We start from the raw sequence: 20,649 nt of genomic DNA, 5'->3' as shown, positions 1-20,649 counted from the left end.
CCATTGATTGACTTGATTTACTTTGATCTGCATATTGATAGCATCGCCGTGCTTTGATTTCAGTTGTAGGCTTTGGTGACCTGCTGGGCTTTGTAAGCTCATTCTATGTGGTTAAAATTTTTCAGGTCCGAGCAAGGCAACTGGAATGGAGTTCGATCAGAATGTCAGACGAATCCTTTCACTATTGATTTATGGGGCATCACACTATACACCAATAATTATTATAATCATAAATTTTATAATTTATAGTCATTCAAGAAAATTTTGGATAAATATTATTTTTTTTTGCGTTTTCGTTTAAACTTTTAGAGATAAAAATAAGTTGTGTTTATATATTTGCATAAAAATAAATCTTTTAATAAAAGTTTAATTGATTGTTAGGTAGTAGACTTTAAGCAACATTTAATTTAAATCTGCTAAACAATCAAAATGATAACTTTAAATCCTACAAAATCTTAAGTCATTTCATATGTTTTGAAATAAATATCAAATTTAATCAATACTATCATTTGCCAAATTAAAGTTAAAAACATATTCTTTTTCACATGTTATTGCTCTCATTGATGTCTTCTCAAACGAGTTTTCATTCATTGTAGAGTATTTATCAATTTAAATGGGCATTACATAGCATTTCAATTAATGTATATCCTTTGTTTCATGCTTATGGTCATTCTACTTCAATTATCATACACAAAAGTTACATTAAATTCTAAAAATAAAAAAAAATATGACATGTAATTATGTTACAGTGCTTTGCAAATTTATATAAATAATTGGTTTAATTTTGTGAAATAGAAGAAATTTTTCTATTAATAAATATGAGACAACAAATTTCTTGTAAATTTTGCATGAAAATTGTAAAAAACAAAATTGTGCGTAAATGCACGTCATTAGAAATGAATGGATTGAGACGGTACAATCGTGCCACAAAAGGAAACAAAGGGAACTCTTAATCTCATCAAAATTCTCAACGATGAGAAATAAATAGATATCTTAAGTATAGAAATAATTTGGTTGCATCATATTTTATTATCACTGTGACAGCATGATAAAAAAAACGCTGAAATTAGAGTGTGTGCTCATGTGAGAGAAACTCATTGAACGAAAAAATCAGAACATCTTTCATGACTAACAACCTTATGGACATCTGCTAACACAACCAAATCATAATGTTCCAAAAGTTGTAACACAAAAATGAAACATGCAAGTAAATAAGTAATAAGCAATTATGTTATGTACAATATCTATCAATGATCACATGTTTGAGTGAAGAAAAATAGTGAATGCTTATCTCACAAATCTATATAAATAATTTGATGAAAAAAATTGATATGAATTGATGTTCTTCAATTTACAAAAACAATCAACGCTTGTCCAAAAATCTATCTTTAAAAAAAGAAAAAAAAAAAAGAAACATAATCTATAAGAATAATAGAATAAATTGCAATAATAGCAAAAAACATTTCACATATTATGATAAAATGGAAAATAATATAATAATAATAAAAATTTCACATATTGTCTGAAATAAAAAATTATATGATATATAAGATTTATTAATGATCATAAGACAGTGAAAAATAAAATCATAAATGCTTTTCTCATAAATCAATATAAATAATTTGGCGAACCAAAATGATATGAATAGATGATCCTGAATTAACGAAAATAATCAATACTTATCTAATAAATATATCTAAATAAATTGATAAATGAAACATATATGATAAGAATAAATTAATGATCTTAAAGTAAATTCAACTTAAATATTTATCAAGAAATTATATCTAACTTAGGAATCATAGATAATGTCTAATTGCTAGATTCAAAGACCTCTGCTCCAAATTGACCATTCAACCCATGAATGATCAATTTGAAGAGGGCCTGTTAGCTCTATGTCTTTTAGTTGTACATGTGGACCTATTACTTCACTTTCTTGCTTCATTATTATGTGCCCACTGCTATATGTAGACCTAGCTTGTAAAAGGAAAAGTAATGAATTACATAGCCTTTTTCTTTCTCTGCTTTGGCTTTCGTTCTCAGCTCTGTTCCTTTTCCTTCTCCAGCTTTTCTCACATCCTCCTCGCCGTCGTTCAAGAGCTGAATATTGCATTTTGCATTAATGAGAAAAAGAAAGACTAGTTACAAGTAAATACTCAATGTAACTAAACCCTATCACTATCTTCCCTCAACAACCTCAAGAGAGTTGAGGGGAAAACCTCATTATTAACATCATAAAGTATAAAACTATCATGTAAAGCTGTATTGGCACAAAAATCGGCTGGCCGATTACTGTCCCTATTTATATATTGAAATAGAACCTTCTTGAAACACATCAAAAACGAAATATCCGGCCCCTCAAAGTTGAAATGGACCTTATTCCTATGATCATAGATATGCTGCAGCCACTTGATAGCATTGATACTATCACCTTCTATAATGATCCCTTCTAAATCAATCATCCAATCCATGATAACCTCACGGATGGCAGCAGCTGCACTCACCTCAGCTTGGAAAGCATCCCAGTGTTCAAAACCTTTGCCAGCAGCAATCACCAAAGCTCCCTCAAAGTTCCGCACAACTATCCCAATCCCAGCTTCATTAGCGCCGTCGTTCAAGAGATGAATGATGATGGTGAGTCTCTCATAGTGACCGAGATAACCTCGAGCTCGTCTAGGCAAGAGATCATAAGTGCCTGATTCACATTCTCTAGCTAACGGTGCTTAAATATAGTGGTAAAACAGGAGGAAAGGAAGATTTTAAGTGGTATATCAGTAAATACATTAATTTAGGTGTTGAATATGTATTTTAAATAATTTTAGATGTTATGTATGTAAAAATTCCTAAAAAATAATGGCAACAACTATTAAAACTCTTTATCAACCACACTAACCTACACCTTTTTTTATAGATGACATATTCTATGAGGCGGATGAATTGCATTCAAGGAATGAACAAAAATATAGTCAAACTTTTTATTAATAGAAAAAAAATTAGAATCGGCCTTCGAATAATCACTTCTCTACAGCAATATGTCATAGCGTTGAAGTCGTGACTTCAATTCGATAAGAATAAGGTAGAAGAAGGCGAAGAACCCTCTTTAGCGCCTCTTTTAAAACCGTTATGCACGCGAAATTAAAGAGATGGAGGGAAGAAACGAACAAACTTGGGGATTTTTATAAAAGAAATTCAAACGGTTTTTATAAAAGTAGATAAAAGTATATATATATATATATATATATATATAAACATACTTAAAATGGCAAATTGTTGTCTTGAAACTTTTAGAATCGACTATTTTGGAACCCTCAAGAAATAGGGCTTTCCAGTAAGTTCGTAATAAAGTTCACTGGTTCCCTATAAATTAAAGAAATCAACCGTTATCGCTGCTCGATAACCCTAACAAGAGATCAGAGAGAAATGACGATTATTCGCCGAGGCAACGTCTTCGACTCGTTGGGGGAGTTTCACTTCGGATCCAACAGCCTCTCCCATCCCCGATCTAGTATATGTGGCAAGATTTCAAATTTTGCCGAAGTATGTTTCGACTGGAAGGAGACGTCAGAGGCGCACGTGTTCAAGGCCGACCTCCCAGGGCTGAAGAAGGAGGAGGTGAAGGTGGAGGTGGAGGAACAAGGGCGGTGGCTTTGGATCAGCGGGGAGAAGAAGCGGGAAACAGAGGAGAAGGGCATAATCTGGCATCACATGGAGCGCAGTAGTGTCAACTTCCAACGACACTTCCGTTTACCGGAAAATGCGAAGGTGGACGGCGTGAGGGCCGCCATGGAGAACGGCGTTCTCACCGTCACGGTACCTAAGGAGGAGGTTAAGAAGGTTGGCGTGATGTCCATAGAGATCTCGGGCTGATTATGTGTATTGGTGAACTCTTGCGAGCCTCTATTTGTTTGTTATATATAAGTGCTTTTGTATGCATTTCTATTAAAATCTGAGACTTGTTTTCCTTTGGATCAACTAAACTTTTACATAAGCGAGTGCGAGATCGTGGAGCGATCGGAATTAATGGACATCGTTAATTTCAATTAAAAACTGTTTTTTAGTTGTTATGACAATTGATTACAGCACAAAATAAAAAATTTCAGCGTAGATCGTTTATACCATTGTGAAAAATGATCTTTAATAGAATTTTGATCATTTTTGCAGTTTTATGATTTAAACCAGCTTGCAATTAGGCCTTCTCCAATCGAACCTTAACTATGTGTATGCCGGCCGAGTGCCGTTGCACTGTTTATCTGTTATATATTTTTTGTTTTAAGATAAATATATGATTAGAAATATATAAAATAAAGTAGAAAGAATACGGAAATAATTTTTTTTTATATAAGAAAATGAAATTTAATTGAAAATGAGTTTTGTATTATTGTATTTTTGAGTGAAATTTTCAGTTGAATATGCCCTTACCCTACCATAATGTTTAGTTCTTATTTTAATGAAATTTTAATAGAAGCTTTCGTACGGTGAAATATAAAAAAAAAAAGTTTAATTTACTTGATAAAAATGTGATTTCTATTTCGTCGAGTTCCTTATTGGATTTTTTTTTTTAATAAGGTTCATTGCAAGTAAAAAATTGTACTGTTATTTAATTGTAGCTTGCCATTAATGAAAATCTGACCTAAAATTTTAACCGTAAACATGGCCCAACTCATATTTTTTATAGCACCAACCCATCCATCTTTTTCATACAACTCGGCTTATCTTGACCCATTGTCATGTAAGGGTGTAAATGAGTCGAACCTAAATTTTTAACCTTTAGCATATCCTAGTTAACTCATGAGTTGAATCATTTGTTTCAAAAGAGAAGAAACTATTATGATCTAGGTGGATATATGATGATGTAAGAAATTTAAGGTTGAAATGATAAAATTATAAATGATTCCAATGTTCACTTTAGCACCCCTACCATTTGTTGTCATTGTGACCTTTGTCGCCAGACAACGATTCTTCCGACTACCATCGATTGCCGACTATGATCATTCCTACCTCCGTCGCCAAATAATGTTCTTTCCGACCTTCATCACCTATCGACTACGGTCCTTCCAACAAAACGAATATGTCAATAATGATTCTTCTTATTTCCACCATATAACACAATCTATATGATGTATATTTATTACATCAAACCAAGGCCTTCTCCCAAGGAAGGCCTCGTAATCAACTGCAAATAATAATGAATTCATTCAAATAATGCCAGAACCCATAATTTTCCCCTTTTTAATATTTTTCACGTGTCTGTTTATGTGTTAAATCTTCATGCAATACTAAAACGTTAAACTTTATACTTCTCTGCCACCGCCGAATATTCAAAGTTGTTGCTAAAAATGTGATTTCTATTTCGTTGAGTACTTATCCAGCTTCGAGAAATAGGAAGGTTCAGAAAAATATTTTTCTAACATAGAGTACTAATTGATTATACGTCTAGCTTGTTGTCATTATTGGATATACAGATCTGTATTAAAAAATATCATTTTTTTGAGATAAATAGATATTATTTACTAATGGATAAATATACTCTTTGATCATCATTCATTTATTCTTTATCTATATTAAATTTTTATACATTATAAATTATTAAATTTATTTTTTAGTATTTAATTATTGTTATACATGTTAATAATAGGTCTTGTAATGCATTTCTTATATAATATAAATAATTTTATTTTAATTTATTATTGTATAAATTCATATTCATTGAAAGTGAATTCTATGATTGAAAATTTATTATCATGCACATTCATTTCAATATTTCATTAAACAAACTAAATGCTCCAATAAAGCATCTTTGTTATAAGACTAATAATCATCATATTAACTATATAATACCTACTATAAATTCATTTATGAAAATAATTTAAATCTCTCTCTCTCTCTCTCTCTCTAAGTTAACCAACACAGCAGTCTTTACTAGCAATTAGCATAAACAGAAATGCTAAATTAATATTAGCGATACTCAAAATTTCCAGGGAGAGTTCAAAAATATGCTTAGAACAAAAATAATAAGAAGAAACTGAAACACTAAAATAAAAAGAAGAAAATATATATATATACATAATTACACTTTTATTTGGAAAAAAGAAACTCTAGGTCTATTTGAGGGCAGCTATAATTTTTTTTTAACTTAATTCTAATAGAGTTGTAGTGAGAAAATAATATTTTCAATACAATTCTGAGTATTTTAAAAATGTTTTTTTTTTCTTTGTTAAAGTTGAACAGAAACTTTTCTAAAGCTAACATTTTAGAAAATTTTGTCAAAAAATATATTTTCATTATAAGAATTTTAGAAAAAAGGATGTGGGAATAAAAAGCTGCCCTAATAGACCATCATATTGAATATAATAATTATCTAAAGAACAGTGTTGATGTGAAGGGCTTTTACAAGTGCAGTCGCCATTTGCTTGACAAGGACCTGGCCTCCGGACCGTTGCCCATTCCTGCGCTCTTCGATCAAATTCTGGAGCTTCTGTGGGAGGTCATTTTCCACTATGAGCTGCTTTGGTCTTGGATGATGCTCATAAACAGCCTTCATCATAAAAAAAAAATATCATAAAAGCTCTAAACTTTCATCTCATTCGGGACGGTTTTCTTGCTGCTTCTTAGGCTTCGTTTGAGACGGCTTTCTTACTGCTTCTTACATCCGCTGTAAGAAGCGGAAAGAAATCCGTCCCAAACGAAGCCTTAGAGCAACATTCCAATACAAAATTTTTAATTTTTGTACAAAAAAGCTGCTTTATGAAACATTAAGAAAGCCGTCCCATCCGAGCCCTTTGTGTAACAAAAATGCAAATTCATGAGTGTGATGAATCTTGAGAACAGAAACCAACCTTGATTAATTTAAGAAGATTAAGCCGAGCAATAGCATCTTGATGGTCCAGTCTTGAAATAAGAAGAGTAGCAAGACCACTGGTTGCCATTGCAGTATTTATCCTTGCTGATTTCCTGTAACATCAAGTAGAAATTAACGTTGTGACACCCAAGCTGAAGATGGAAAGATGAACATTTGAAAGACAGGGAATCAAATACGTAATGATCTTCAAGAAAGGCTCTAATATGTTGACAAAATATTGTTCTGGGCAATCCCTGAAGAACTTCACTAGCTTCTGGATGGCCTCTTTCCTCAACATAGCCTGTTCAACTTTCTTGTGGTCATTGTCATGGGCCAAGCAGACTGCAATGGAATCTAATGCGGTCACAGCCCATGCTTCATCCTCCAAAAGGTTTAGGTACACATCCAATCCACCATGAATCCTCAACTGCTCCCTTGAGTTTCGGGACGCGTGAGCCATGTCGCAGAGAAGTGGCAATGCGCTATGCTTCAATGATGAATCTGACATTATAAAGTTCATTAAATAAGGAATGATTCCATTCTCAGCTGCTTGTTCCTGTCTCCTCTTGTTTATCTTGCAAAGGTTGAATAGTGCACTGAGGACCTGAAATTTTATAGGATGAGATATGAGGAGAGGATTCAACTAGGCTTGATATAGAATGTGTCACCATTTGTGCATCATAGAGATACTTTAGTTTTTGCCGATGTATTACACCAGGAATCACTCAGGCAAATTAATAAATATAGAAGTTCTACTAAATTATGGTTTACTAATTAAAAATGATACAAAAAAGCACTTCATATATCTGAAAAACAAAACAATTTTAGGGCATGATGGGGGCCGAGCCATTATAAAAATAGATACATTAAAAGGCAAAGAGAGGTTATACTACATTTTGATTTAAGAGGACTCTATTTTAATTTGATTACTTAAAACTATTGTATTTTCTTCTTAGTCAAATCATCATTTGGGACACTCACTAGAAGAGTAGAAGTACAAAAATCATTTTGAATTTTTCCTCCAATATAGTGCTTAATTAAAATGTGGGACCCATCTGTTTAGCCGCCCCCCTACCCCTTGATTCCGCCCCCCTTGGCCCCTCCTCCTGTAAATCAAATCCGGTCCACTAGGGACCGGTTTAATATGTTCAGCAGCCCCCCGGGCTAGCCAAACAAATACCTGTCAAATTAATGCAGTTCTGCCTCCTAGACTTTTTATGTTCTGGACTAATAGCATACGTTTAAATTTGGAAGTTGGTGAATCAAGGTCAGTAAAGAACTAAAGAAGAGGGAAAATGAAGTTTAAAGGAGGCTAACTGTTATTATTTCCTTGTATTGATATCAATCGTATCACACGTATTTATACTTGTTACATGTATGAAATATGTGGCTGATAATAAATCTCAATCATGTGGCTGGCATTCATTTCTTGTTTTGCTGACGTGTTCTGTTCTATTTGATTGCATCCCTGTTTGTTATATGACGGCTATACTCGCCGAGGGTTTTCGGAAACCCTTAGCTTGCTTCTAAGGAAATGGTATCTCGAAGTGGAGAGAGGCTTCGTCAAGATGTTTGCGAGCTGATCCTGTGTGCTGATCTTCTGAACTCGAATAATATTCGAGTGTATATGGTGTCGTATGAAATGATGATCTATTTCCATGTGTTTTGTTTTTGCATGAAATACAGGGTTGTTGTCTAAGGCGATCGTTGAAGTACTGTCACAGTAGAGATCTGTAGGATGCAAAACTTGTATTTTGAAGTCTTGAAGCAGTTGTCTTAGCCAAATAATGTCGGTAATAGCTGCCGCCAGAGCTCTGTATTCCGCTTCTGTTGATGATATGGACACGGTATGTCGTTTCTTTACTGTCCACAAAATCGGTGTTGTTCCGAGAAACGAACAATATCCTGAGGTAGATCTTCTCGTTTCTATGTCACCTGCCCAATCTGCGTCTGAGTATGTTGAGAGATCTAGCGGTCCATGAGAGATGGGAAGACCGTAGTTTTCCATCCCTTTGATGTATCTTAGTAATCTTTTGAGTAGATTGACATGGTTGTGGATCATGCATGTGTTGACAAAGTAGGTTAACATGAAATGCTATGTCAGGTCTGGTTATGGTCAAGTATTGTAGAGCCTATTATTTGTCGGTATGTATATGGGTCTATGAGAATAGGATCATGTGGTATATGCTGTGGTGGTTTGGTGCATGATGGATTAGATAGAGGCTTACATGCATGCATACCGATAGTTTGAAGTAGAGATTTTGCATATTGTGTTTGAGATAGAAAAATGGAATTTTTGTATGTGAGTATTTGTATGCCAAGAAAATTGTTTGCCCTACCTAAATGTTTCATGGAAAATATGTTTTGTAGTTTCAATATGATGCTGGATATGAGTTCTGGGTTGTTACCCGTGAGTAATATGTGATGAGGACATCGATCCAAAGTCCAAACATGTGCATCACCGATCGATGGCCATGATTCAGAGCTTATTTTTCTAATTGTTTATGTATTTTTATTTTTATATTTTCCTATTGTACCCTTATGTTGAGTTGAGTTATGTTGGGGCCCTGAGGGCAATTTAGTCTTTATTTATTCATGTATGCTTGAGACCTATATATATGGGTCTTTCCTCTTGTAATAGCTAATGAAGATTATGAATGAAAATTTTTGTTATGGATCTCTTTGTGAGTTCTAGAGATCTCTGTGTGAGTTCTCAAGTGAGGAAAGCCTAGGAGAGGCTCCACCCGAAGTACCCAACAGCCACCGTGGTGAGCTCTTGGTTTATTTTATATTTTTGTTGTTTTCTCCTTCCCCATCAACCCTCATCTACCCGACCTTGTTGTTTTTCCCTTCATCCCGTCTCCCTGCAGCCGTCCCACCCAAAAGCCCCAAGAAAACCCGCCGGCTCACCCACCCGCCGCCTCCTTGCCGCCGGCCGTGCCTGCCGCCGGCCCAGCCAGCCCACCGTCTTCCCCTCCTTGACCCGGCTCCTCTTCCCTGGTAAAATCCCGCCGGCCCCTTCCTCTTGGAAGTTGAATTTCATGCTTTAATTCCTTCATTACTTCTTTCCTAAAATGACTCACTACATTTAGGAATGGATTTAAATGAGATCCCATATGTTTTGAATTCAAATTTCAAATCCCCCTAATTAATTAAAATCTGAAATTTAAATCAGGTTTTAATTAACTCCATGGGCCCCACTAATAATCAAATTCCCTCTCTTTCCCCATTGCTTGGCCGGCTCCCCATCTAGCCTATTTTCTCTCCCCTTTGAATGCTACATTAATTCTTCGATTAGAGCATTCATGGCCACCTAATTTGAATTCAAATTTCAAATTAAATTCCCCCAATTTCATACAAAACCTGAAATTAATTTCAGGTTTTGAAATAAATCCCTTCCCCTTCTCTAATGAAACCGCCGGCCCCCTTCTTGATGGGCCCTTAAATGCCCATTAATTTCCCTCTCATTTCAAAATTCAAACATTAACCTCTCATGGTCGACTTGAAATTTAATTTCAGGTTTAATAAAATCACTTCACCCTACCCGTGCCTTCCAAAAGGCCCCTTCCATTGAATACCTCCTCTTTGGGAGTTTTATAACTGTTGTCTAAGAAATTACAGCAACTCTGTATTGCTGTCCTGCATCCCCAAAACCTTTCTGTTGCCCAAAATACCTCTCCCACGTGGCCAAGCGGCTGCTATCCGTGGAGTAAATTGCTGTCCCGGAATTATGGACTGTTTTTGGTGACTGTCTTGCCACCCGGAGGCCTTCGTGTGCTGTCCAAGAGCTTCATTTCGTGGACCGTCATCGGCTATCCGTCCGTTTCTCCTCCACCACCGTCGACCTTTCCGTGGCTCAAGACCATCGACGTTGCAACCTTCCTCATGGCATCGTTTGGCGTGCTGAAGATCTTCTCCCGCTAAGCCTAGTGTAGTTGAGTGATCAATCCCCAAGGTGAAACTCTTGTTATTAAATTACGGATTGTTGATTAATAGCTTTTGGTATTGCTACTATCCTTGGTTATCCATGAGTTTTTGGTTAATCTACTTGTACTCCTTCGCCTAAGCAAGTTAACAACTAAGAACCTTTAATGATTTTATTTGTTATCTCAATAAGCTCTTAATTGTAATTCCATTGTCAATTACTTTTAATTCTCTTAAGAAGCTCCTTCGCATGTGGTATCACATCAGATCCTCCAATGCTTTTTGTGGCTTATTGAAGAGCTAATGTTGTGTAATTATAGGAGATCCTTGAGATCCTTAAGGTTTTCTTTGTTTCTTTGGTTGACTAGCCGGGGCTAGAATAGTGGTTTTCTCACTTAAAATAGAATAGAATGCAGAATTTCTCCATTGCTTATCAATGAGAGGGGCTTCCTCACCCTATGCTGCTTACGGAGAGAGTAATGAAATTTCAAAATAAAGGGCTCGAGGCGTAGACGCAGGCATTAGTTCCAAACCACGATAAAAATTGATTTGCACCCTTTCTATTGCTTTTACTTCTTTCCATCGTTACTTTTGACTACTTGTCATTTCTTATACTCTAATTCAATGGATTTACTAGTGGATGATGATAAGCATATGTTTTGCATAGATCTCTAGTTGAATATCAAATTATTATAATCTTGTTGTGAGTTTTTGCAAAATTACTTTACTGATTTTTATTCTTGAATTATTTTATTAGTTATTCCTGTTTTGTAATCCATCAAGAAAAATAAAAATCCAATTTTTTTTTTTATGTTCGCACTGATTTTTCAGAAATATACATTCGCTTGTACATACTAATTTGACCCCCTACCTTTCATTGGTGCTTCCATTCACTTCGCACAAGTGGTGCAATAACTAAATATCAGATTATACCTGAAAAGCACTAAATTGAAGGGCTAGAACACCTAACATGACATAAGCTTTAGATACTTAACGGGAAATAAAAAGCAATGCATCAACATTATGAAGTAAATCAAACAATTTTTATTACCATAAAAGAAAAAAAACAATAAAAAATAATAATAATTTTGCATTGACAACACACCATGTAAAAAAATTGAGCAGCTCAGAATATCAAGATTGCGTTTGATCGTATCTTACCAAATTGCTGTTTGACCTCTGGACTACTGAGATCAAAATTTTTCAATGTATCCATCATACGGTTATCCCATTCATTACTACCCCCCATATTCGTTCTGATAAATAGAAAAACCATGACAAAAGAGTAGTTATAAATCTTGAACACAACTGGGCCAAAGGATACATAATCAACAAAATTAGAAAAGATCGCAACATTATTAAAATAAGTCACTGCATAAGATTGTTTAGAAAACTCCTAAAATAAAGAACATTATTTCTTTGTTGAACATAGATGGTAGAATTCCAAATAAAAATTTGATAACATATTACACCAAGTACCAACTGAACTACAGATTCCCAGGAATATCAATTCCATAATCTTATAAAATATTTAGTTGAAAGTTAAATTTACTCAAGTTTAGCAAACAACATCAAACCAAAAGGGTTACATTTTTATACAAGAATTCTCAATTTTAGTACCAGTTGCAATTTTATCATGTCCATCTCGTCAAGAGATAGTTTATATCAACTTGTCTAACAAGCATTTGTCAATATACATCTGAATAGGGGTGTGCAATTTCCTCTTCAAATTGTTATAACTGACCACCACACAATATTGGTTGCCTCCATCAACTTAAAAATTGAATGGCACTTTGGCTGACTTTTGGGTATGCCAGTTTTTGGCTTAGTATGGTTAAAAGATGTCAAAGTTCGAAGCACTGTTATCAAAAGTATTAGGCACCAAAACTGAAGTAGACATGGTAGCTCAATGCCTGAGGCACTAGGTATCACCCAAGGTGCTTGCACAAGCAAAGTGGAGCACTGCAAAAAAGTGGATGCATCACTTGCAAACTAATTTTATCTATAATAAATGTTTTTTTAAGAGCATGAAGTAGAAATCATCACATTAAATAAAGTAGAAAAAATTACAAATCTTCAAGTTTATATTTCAAGTTCAAAATTATTGTTAAATAGATTATCTTTAACTACAATAAATTACTAGCTTTGTAAAATGTAAACCTATTGGGATAATCTAATCTTTGATACTATCCATTACATTTTAACCACCATTATTAGTCTCTTTTCCATCTAAATTTACAACGTAGTCTCTTTCTCTATCTCCTTACATTCGTCTTCTTAATTCTCAGAATATACTACTCTCTAACTTCAAGCTTTGTAGCAACAGTTGATGCTCACATTGCATCACCTCATGTCAAGTAATCATCATAAAAGCTAGCATTTTATTTATATTAGCATCAATCTCTTCAATCAGAGCAAAGGAGCTCACCTAAGCATGACTTAATAATGACATCTGTCTAAGAGGTGTGGGAAAAGCCATGGCCTCACTTAAGGTCCAAAGAAAATCCCATCAATCGACAATGCTAACCACAAAACTCCATGAACAAAATGAGCAAACTACTTTGTGAACTCAAATAGAACAATGTACTTCTCAACAAAGACAACCATTGATCTGGTCAATCAGCTTTAGCTTCCAAGACATAGGCAGCCTCAGTGCCAAAGATGTTTCAGATAACCAAAAGTTCCTTGGCACTGAGGGTTTTTTTTTATTTTGCAGTGTCATGGTAGACATTGCCAAAGCTGTATAATTGGCATGAAGGTTATAGAAGACATGTCCAAGCAGGATGTTGTTGATATCGAGTACCTTGAGGCAGCCTCCTACGTGAACTCAAATACAACCAGAAGCTTTTTAACAAAAACTACCAATGAGTTCTTTAATAGACTCCAGTTACTGGCCACATTGATGCCTAAGTGCCAATCATGTTTAAGAAAAAGGTCAAAGACTTTACTCTCAAGGAAGATACTACCAAATTTGTAGAGTAGCGATGAGATTAGAGAATTTATGTGTGAGAAAAGATGTAGAAGTGGTGGGGGCAAGAAATATAGGGAGCCTATACCCCTCGCCCACATGAACGATTGATCCTTAAATGACGACCCACTAAATCACGAAAGATGCAACTAAGATGAGGAAGAACAAACTCTTACATTTCAAATCTAAGACCGACTTAGAAATTAAAAAAACAAAATTACGACGACTTACAAACTCGACTCGAAATTAAAAGACACCCTAAAGTTGCTTCACAATAGAAGAGGGATACAAGTGGAGTGGCACTTGCGGAGAGACGAAAGAGATTAGAAGCTGAGACGAAAGGTTGAAAAGAGCTCGCAAGATTTCCGGAGGGGATGAGAAAGAAGACAGACAAAGCTCGCAAGCTTTTCCAATAACCCGCAAGTTAGATTCCAAAAATCACATAACATTCAACTATTTTGATACAAACCCCCATATGTATAGGTATGAAAGGGAATATCAAAAGACACATAACATTAATTTGCACAAGAACCTAAGCACCATGAGCATGGAAATCCCCCCCATGCATCACGGAAAACAGCCCAAGCCCAGGAACCGAAGCAGCAATAGCGGGAGACAAGTAGGCCGCACGGAACCAAGGAGCCACAGCCGCGGGAATCATCCCAGGCGCGGAAAACCAGCAGCCGGCTGGAATCCCAATGGGCAAAGGCACAAAAAGCAAAACCCATGGTGGAATCCAAAGAGCCACCGAATGGAAAAATGAAACATCTTGGAATTCCAAAAGCCGCTTTGGAATTCCAAGAGACTAACATAATTAAAAACATATAATAATAAAAACTATAACATTTAATAAAAGATAAATATGAACTAAAATGTTAGCTAATAATGAGCTAACCCTTAGTTCAATAAGTGAACTAAAGACCAGCTCATAAATGAGCTAAAATTTCAGCTCAATTTTGATTGAGCTTGTAAACTTGAGGGAGGCCAAAATTGATTTATTTTGGACATGAGTTGACCCCTCCTTTGTCTACATTAATTAATCATGATTAATTCTACTTTGATAGCATGCTTTCAAACCCCTTAGAAGATCCCATACAAATTTGTCTACATCACACTAAGGAAAACAATTTCCTGACTTTTGAGATAAAAAATTCTATCCAATATCCTAATGGAATCCCGATTCCACTAAAGTTGCATGAAATGAAATACCTATTTCATACTTTAATGCATGAGGGGCATTATGGAATAAGTATCGTGTCACATAATAATTCTTGCCTTTGACTTAAGACTTGAAAATATTTAATCTCATCAATGTTTTTCATTCTTAAAGTTGAGCACTATAAGCTCCACAAGTTTTGAAGGGCTGAACATTGTGTAATCTCATCAAGCTCAAATGTTATATGAACTAAATACTTCGAAGAGTTTGCGGTGGCATAAATGGTGGATTAAAGTGGTACCCTGAATTGAATTGTATACTTGCCATTGAATTTTTGTACCCCAAATATGTCATCTCTCATCCTGAATGCTGCAATGGTACCTCTGATGTGGCCATCTCTTTGATCTTGCATTGGGGCAAATCGTGCAATATAAACTCGATCCATCTAATCCAAGCCTTCCCATAATCTCATGCCTAAAATTATTCTCAAACTTTTACTTTAGCAAGGAGAACTCTCGCTCTTCTGCTTTAACAAAATGTACTGCCTTAACATTGGCAAAGAAAGAATTGAAGTAGCACCTAAAGTTGCACCCTACAAAAGATATTCAAAATTTTCTCCTAGTCTTCATGGAATCCATACGAGATCCTCAAAGGACATACCCCAATAACAACCAATGATATAAAGATTCACCCTTAAATCAAGTGTTTGTATGTATATATCACCCAAACCAAAGTCTTAGATATACTATCATATGTTATAATAGAAGCATTGCCTAGACATATAGACTTACACATATCAGTTTCTCATATTCACATGCTCCCCATTACATGGTTTAAATTTAGAAGATAATATCTTATCATGAAACATATGAAAAAAATATATTGAGTCAAGTACCCACTAATTGCTGCACCTATAACCTGTAGTCATAGAAAAAATATCACTAGAATGGCCGAATCTATATTAGTCATATTTGCATCCGTTGTCCTATCCTCCTAATATTGTCAGCTTGTTTGTTGCTTCCTCTCCTTCTAAGCCATAAAATATATCTTCTTATGCTCGTGTCTCTTGCAATAGAAACAAGTCTTGTTGATGTCAACAAAGTTTCTCAAACATTTTTTTATTGATTACCCCTCACAAACAAAGCACAAATAAATGAACTAAAATAGTTTTGATGCGATTTGATTGATGCATCATCCCGCATACTTAACATATAAAATATTTAATTTTGATGTTTTTGTAAGAGAGATTTTGGGTGATGAAAAATGACTCCAACTTGAGCGATAAACTTTATTTAGTCAACTCTTTCAAGGCATTCATCAAAACCTAATCTACCAAACACAATTAGATCACTATAGGTATTTTTTATCTACCTTTGTCATATCTTCTTCACTCTTGAATTATGGCATTTTTAAATGCTTTATGAGTGCTTTTATTACATCTTATTGGGCATAAATTGCATACATTTTAGTTCTTCAAAGTTTTAAAATCATTGGCCTATCAAATTTCTCCATCTTGAACTTCATGGACATCGATCAAGAATTGCATTTTGATATCAGTTTGTTGTAAGGCAACACTAAATGACATAAATATAGAAGCATCGCCAGGTCTGATAATGATGTGCTTGAAATAAACACCAATAAGAAAGAGTAAACCTACAGAAAAGACACCAAAATTTACGTGATTTGTCTTTAACCAATACTTCATCCATAGAAGAAAGGATGTATTCTATTAATAAACACATAAGCCAAAATTGTGGTGTTCAAAATAAGCGCACTCACTAGGCCTTGCCCAACCTTGATATAATCACTCATATAGGAACAATTATTACGTCCTCCGACCGGACGTAGAGGAACATCCGGTCGGAGGCCAAATCGCGCCAAAAAATGAGAAATACCGAGCAATACCAAACAATAATGAGGATTACCATCACGTGAAGACCCAATACCGAGTTATACCGAGCTATACCGAGCAATATCGAGTTATACAAAAGTTGTACCGAGTTTTTCCTAGAAAAAACTTGGTACAACTCGGTATTGCTCGGTATAGCTCGGTATAACTCGGTATTGGTCTTCACAGAGCGGTATTCCTCGTTATTATCAAATAATACCTAGCAATACCGAGCAAATACCGAGTTTTTTCGTGGAATTTTGCCTCCGACGGGACCTTCCTCTACATCCTTCCACCGGACCTAATAAAAGTTCCTCATATAGACGAAGAATAAACCTAAGATTCTCATAATATATAGATTATCTCACACAAAAAATTTCTCAAATTTACCATCAAGTCTCCCAAATCCTCCAAGAACTCTCATCCTTGAGATGGTAAGGAATAATGGACAATTCGATGACTTAAGATTTATTCTTTTTTGTAGCATGCCTTCAAACCCTAATGAATATGCCATGCATCAACGACTTGGTTCTTATATTACTCATTGTTTGAGCCCTTTCCATCACTTATGCTAAGACAAAATTCTCGAGCTCAAAAACATGCCATTGTCATTTTCAAAACTATTGCAACATTTGTGCTGAGTATTGTATGGAGTGCCATCCCAGCAAAGATGCATGAAGTGAAATCCCATTTCTACTATAATGCATAAGGGATGATATTATAGAAAAACAAGTATTGAGTCACATAATTATTGTTTATCTTCTCCTATTTCTTTCATTTACTAACTTTTTTTTTTTTGGCATTCCATGAATTTCATTAGTTATGATGGTAATATACTCCTGTACATATGTTGTTCAATGTTAAAAAAAAAAAAAAGAATCTTGAGGCATTTTGAACTAACCTTCTACCGACCATTTATATAATGAATTTTCTCCATTTTGGTATGGAGGTCATGAGCTCTACTTATCAAAACTGCTTTTTTGGCTCTATAGGGTGAAGGTTGCTTGCAGCATCATATCCCTCAACCAAACCTTAATTGTAGATTCTTATGCTTGTGATATAGCCAATCTATTTGTTACTAGACGATAACCACAAACCTTTATCCCACTACTTGCGATCGGCTACATAAATTTTTTTCTCTATTGTGTCTTATTTAGAGTCAAATTCTCATTTACATATAAGAAAAAAATGTATTTTTTTAATATTTTCTAACAAAGTCTTTTTAGGTTTGATTATACCTTTCTTAATATTGGTTGGATCTAATGCATCTACTCTCCTAATAAGGTCATTAGAAGTATGATGTTTTACGTGACCAAACCATCTAAGGTGACTCTTTCTAATCTTATCTTCTATTGGAGCTACTCCAACATTTTCATGTATGAATGCATTGGGCTTGTTGTGCGATAGAAAAGTCCCCCTCAACCTTAAGGTAAAATTCTATAACTGCAATGCTTTATGGTGCCAAATGTTGGCCATTAAAAGAGAAGTATAATACTAAGTTAAATGTTGCAGAGATGAGGATGCTTAGGTGGATGAGTAGTTTTACCCTTAGAGATATGATACGAAATGAGCATATACGTCAAAAGGTTGGAGTAGCTCTAGTGGAAGATAAGATTAGAGAGAGTCGGCTTAGATGGTTTGGTCACATTAAACAGAGGCCTTTCGATGACCCGGTTAGTAAAGTTGAGGTATTGGATTTGACTTATCTTAAGAAAGGTAGAGGTAGACCTAAAAAGACTTGGTTAGAAAATATTAGAAATGATCTTTCTTTATTAGATTTAAATTAGAATTTGACTTTTAACAGGACACAATGGCGAAAAAGAATTCATGTAGCCGATCCCACGTAGTGGGACAAAGGCTTGATGATGTTGTTGTTGGTTATAACTAACATCATAATTTAAAAGCTTAGATAACTAGGTAACTCAGTAATTTTGGATATCCTGTAAACCTTTTTCCATTGTTGAAATTTATTCCATCTCAGCGGGGGGATTAGATTTCTCTATTGTGTTGTTGTAAAAATATATATGATCTACCATTAGGGGCGGAGTTACATTGGGGGCCCTGGGGGCACGGACCCCCACTAGGGATGTAAACGAGTCGAGTCGAGTAGAGTTTAGGCCCTTATTGAGATCAGCTCGTTAGTTGGACAGGTGAGCTCGAACTTGAGCTCGTCTCAATGTAAACGAGCTCTAGCCGGCTCGCGAGCCATGTGCGGGAATTTTTAAATTTAGGCTAGATTTTTAAAAATTATGCGAGATTTTTAAAACTAGTCTAAATTTAGAAAAAAAAAAAAAGAAATGTTTAACATTTAAATAAAACTTAAGTGGTTTTTATTATTTTTATAATATTTAAATTTAATAAATAAAATAAAATTATTTTAAACATATTAATATTTATTCGAGCCGGCTCGCGAGCTCATGAGCAAAGCCGACTCAAGCTCGAACTCGCGCTCGAGCTTGACTCGTGAGCTCGATAAGCTTGGCTCGCAAGCCCATTAACGAGTCGAGCTCAAGCCGGCTCGGCTCACTTACACCTCTATCCGCGTGCGTCATCAGCTTCCTTTTATTTTTTTTGCATGTTCGATCCTTATTTTTGGTCTGAAATTTCTATCTGAGAGCCTTGATCCTCCTCCGCATGCAAATTTGTAAGTCCTGATTGCTCTCTTTCTCCTTCTGGCCAAGAACTTCATTCTATTTTTAGTTCCGTTCTCACTCTTAATAAAAAAATAAATCGATTATTTTTATACTATTATTTTTAATTAAAACTTGCAGTTCGAGGCCAAAGTTTTACTTTTTAAGCCAAATTTTGTGGTGAAATATTGCTGGAAGCCAACAATTTACTTTGTAAGTATTACTGTCGGATTGATCATAATATTGTTTCATAATTAAAATCAAAATGTTTGCTATTCAATTAAGCTGATTATAACTGTTGCGTCCTGGAATATTCGCGGTGGTAGAAAAGTATATAGTTTAACGTCTTAGCATTGTACGAAGATTCAGCACGCACACAGATAATGAGGGTGCAATATTTATAAGAGACACCAGAGTTTTTACATGGAAACTCCTGAAAAAGGGGAAAAACCACAGGGCCTGACCTAGTTTGAATGAATCCACTAGTATTTGTAGTTGATTATAAATGAGACCCTTCCTTAGGAGAAGGCATTGGCTTGATGTCACAAAAGTACATCATATAGGCCCCGCTGAGTTCTTACTCTTAGAGCGAGACTTTAAGGACCGTAGAGAGTAGGAGACTAGGGTCAGAAAGTTTATTGTCTTGCGAGTGAGGTCGGAAGAACTGTAATTGGCAGGAGACTAGGGTCAGAAAGACCGTTGTCTAGCGAGGGATGTAGAAAGGACCATAGTAGGAGGGCAGTACTCCGGTAGAACTCTAGGTGTCAGGTGGTGGTCCGGGAGAAGTCTGGGCCTCAGGTGGTGGTCCGACAACACTCCAGTGTCAAGCGGTGGTCCACCAGTGGCACTTTAGCGTCAGGGAGCACTCCAGCTTCAGGTGACACTTCGACATCCTTGGATGGTCTGGTGGTAGTTCGACAGAACCTGGCGGTGGTGCGGCAGAGCTTCGGTGGTGGTTCGGCAGAGTTCCGGCGGAGCTCCAGCAGTGGTGCAGTAGAACTCCGGCGGTGGTCGAGGAGGAGCTAGGCGGCTTGAGCTTTCTTCCTCATCTTCCTTTTTCTCTCCTGGCTCTTCCCACCTTTTCAAGAGGAAATGGAGTTCTATTTATAGAATTCTTGAGTGGCATGACTTGTAAATAAGTGAAAGATCAAGGGTAAATTGGGAGTGGTTTGGATGGATGGTCGATATTGATTCCTACGATCATGCACCGTTCAATGGACCTTTGACTATCTTAATGATATCATA

General features: G+C 35.5%; 3 protein-coding genes across 4 annotated transcripts in view; 1 reads left to right on the top strand and 2 right to left on the bottom strand.

Moving 5' to 3' along the window:
* Positions 1–3,415: 3,415 nt before the first annotated feature.
* LOC110099135 (18.1 kDa class I heat shock protein-like) lies at positions 3,416–3,867 on the top strand. Its single transcript, XM_020826214.2, has one exon. The coding sequence runs from the start codon at positions 3,421–3,423 to the stop codon at positions 3,865–3,867; it is 447 nt and encodes a 148-aa protein (XP_020681873.1). The 5' UTR covers positions 3,416–3,420.
* Positions 3,868–6,216: 2,349 nt separating this feature from the next.
* On the bottom strand, positions 6,217–8,846 carry LOC110099138 (MAP3K epsilon protein kinase 1). The gene is made up of 4 exons (XM_020826217.2): positions 8,331–8,846; positions 7,036–7,481; positions 6,837–6,951; positions 6,217–6,535 (listed from the first exon to the last, which is right to left on the bottom strand). The coding sequence occupies exons 1-4, from the start codon at positions 8,844–8,846 to the stop codon at positions 6,359–6,361; spliced, it is 1,254 nt and encodes a 417-aa protein (XP_020681876.1). The 3' UTR covers positions 6,217–6,358.
* Positions 8,847–11,873: 3,027 nt separating this feature from the next.
* The window catches only part of LOC110099159 (protein TIC 40, chloroplastic), a 40,565-nt gene continuing 31,789 nt past the window's right edge, over positions 11,874–20,649 (bottom strand). For both annotated transcript variants that reach the window (XM_020826244.2, XM_020826245.2), the window contains exon 11: positions 11,874–12,018. In XM_020826244.2, coding sequence (XP_020681903.1) covers positions 11,889–12,018 — 130 coding nt within the window. In that variant the 3' untranslated portion in view covers positions 11,874–11,888. The remainder of the gene's footprint in view (positions 12,019–20,649) is intronic.

This window comes from Dendrobium catenatum, unplaced genomic scaffold, assembly GCF_001605985.2.
Source record: "Dendrobium catenatum unplaced genomic scaffold, ASM160598v2 fragScaff_scaffold_264, whole genome shotgun sequence".
Classification (NCBI taxonomy): Eukaryota; Viridiplantae; Streptophyta; class Magnoliopsida; order Asparagales; family Orchidaceae; genus Dendrobium; species Dendrobium catenatum.
Note: the sequence above shows the minus strand (reverse complement) of the source record. Positions and strands in the feature narration are given on the sequence as shown.

Bases quoted from the DNA above. Each gene is read 5' to 3' on its own strand.
- LOC110099135 (XM_020826214.2), top strand. From the start codon at position 3,421: ATGACGATTATTCGCCGAGGCAACGTCTTCGACTCGTTGGGGGAGTTT.
- LOC110099138 (XM_020826217.2), bottom strand. From the start codon at position 8,846: ATGGAAAACTACGGTCTTCCCATCTCTCATGGACCGCTAGATCTCTCA. The intron at 7,482-8,330 runs GTATAGCCGTCA...TATCAAGCCTAG, and splicing joins TTTCCGAAAACCCTCGGCGA to TTGAATCCTCTCCTCATATC. The intron at 6,536-6,836 runs GTTGGTTTCTGT...TTTATGATGAAG, and splicing joins ATCTTCTTAAATTAATCAAG to GCTGTTTATGAGCATCATCC.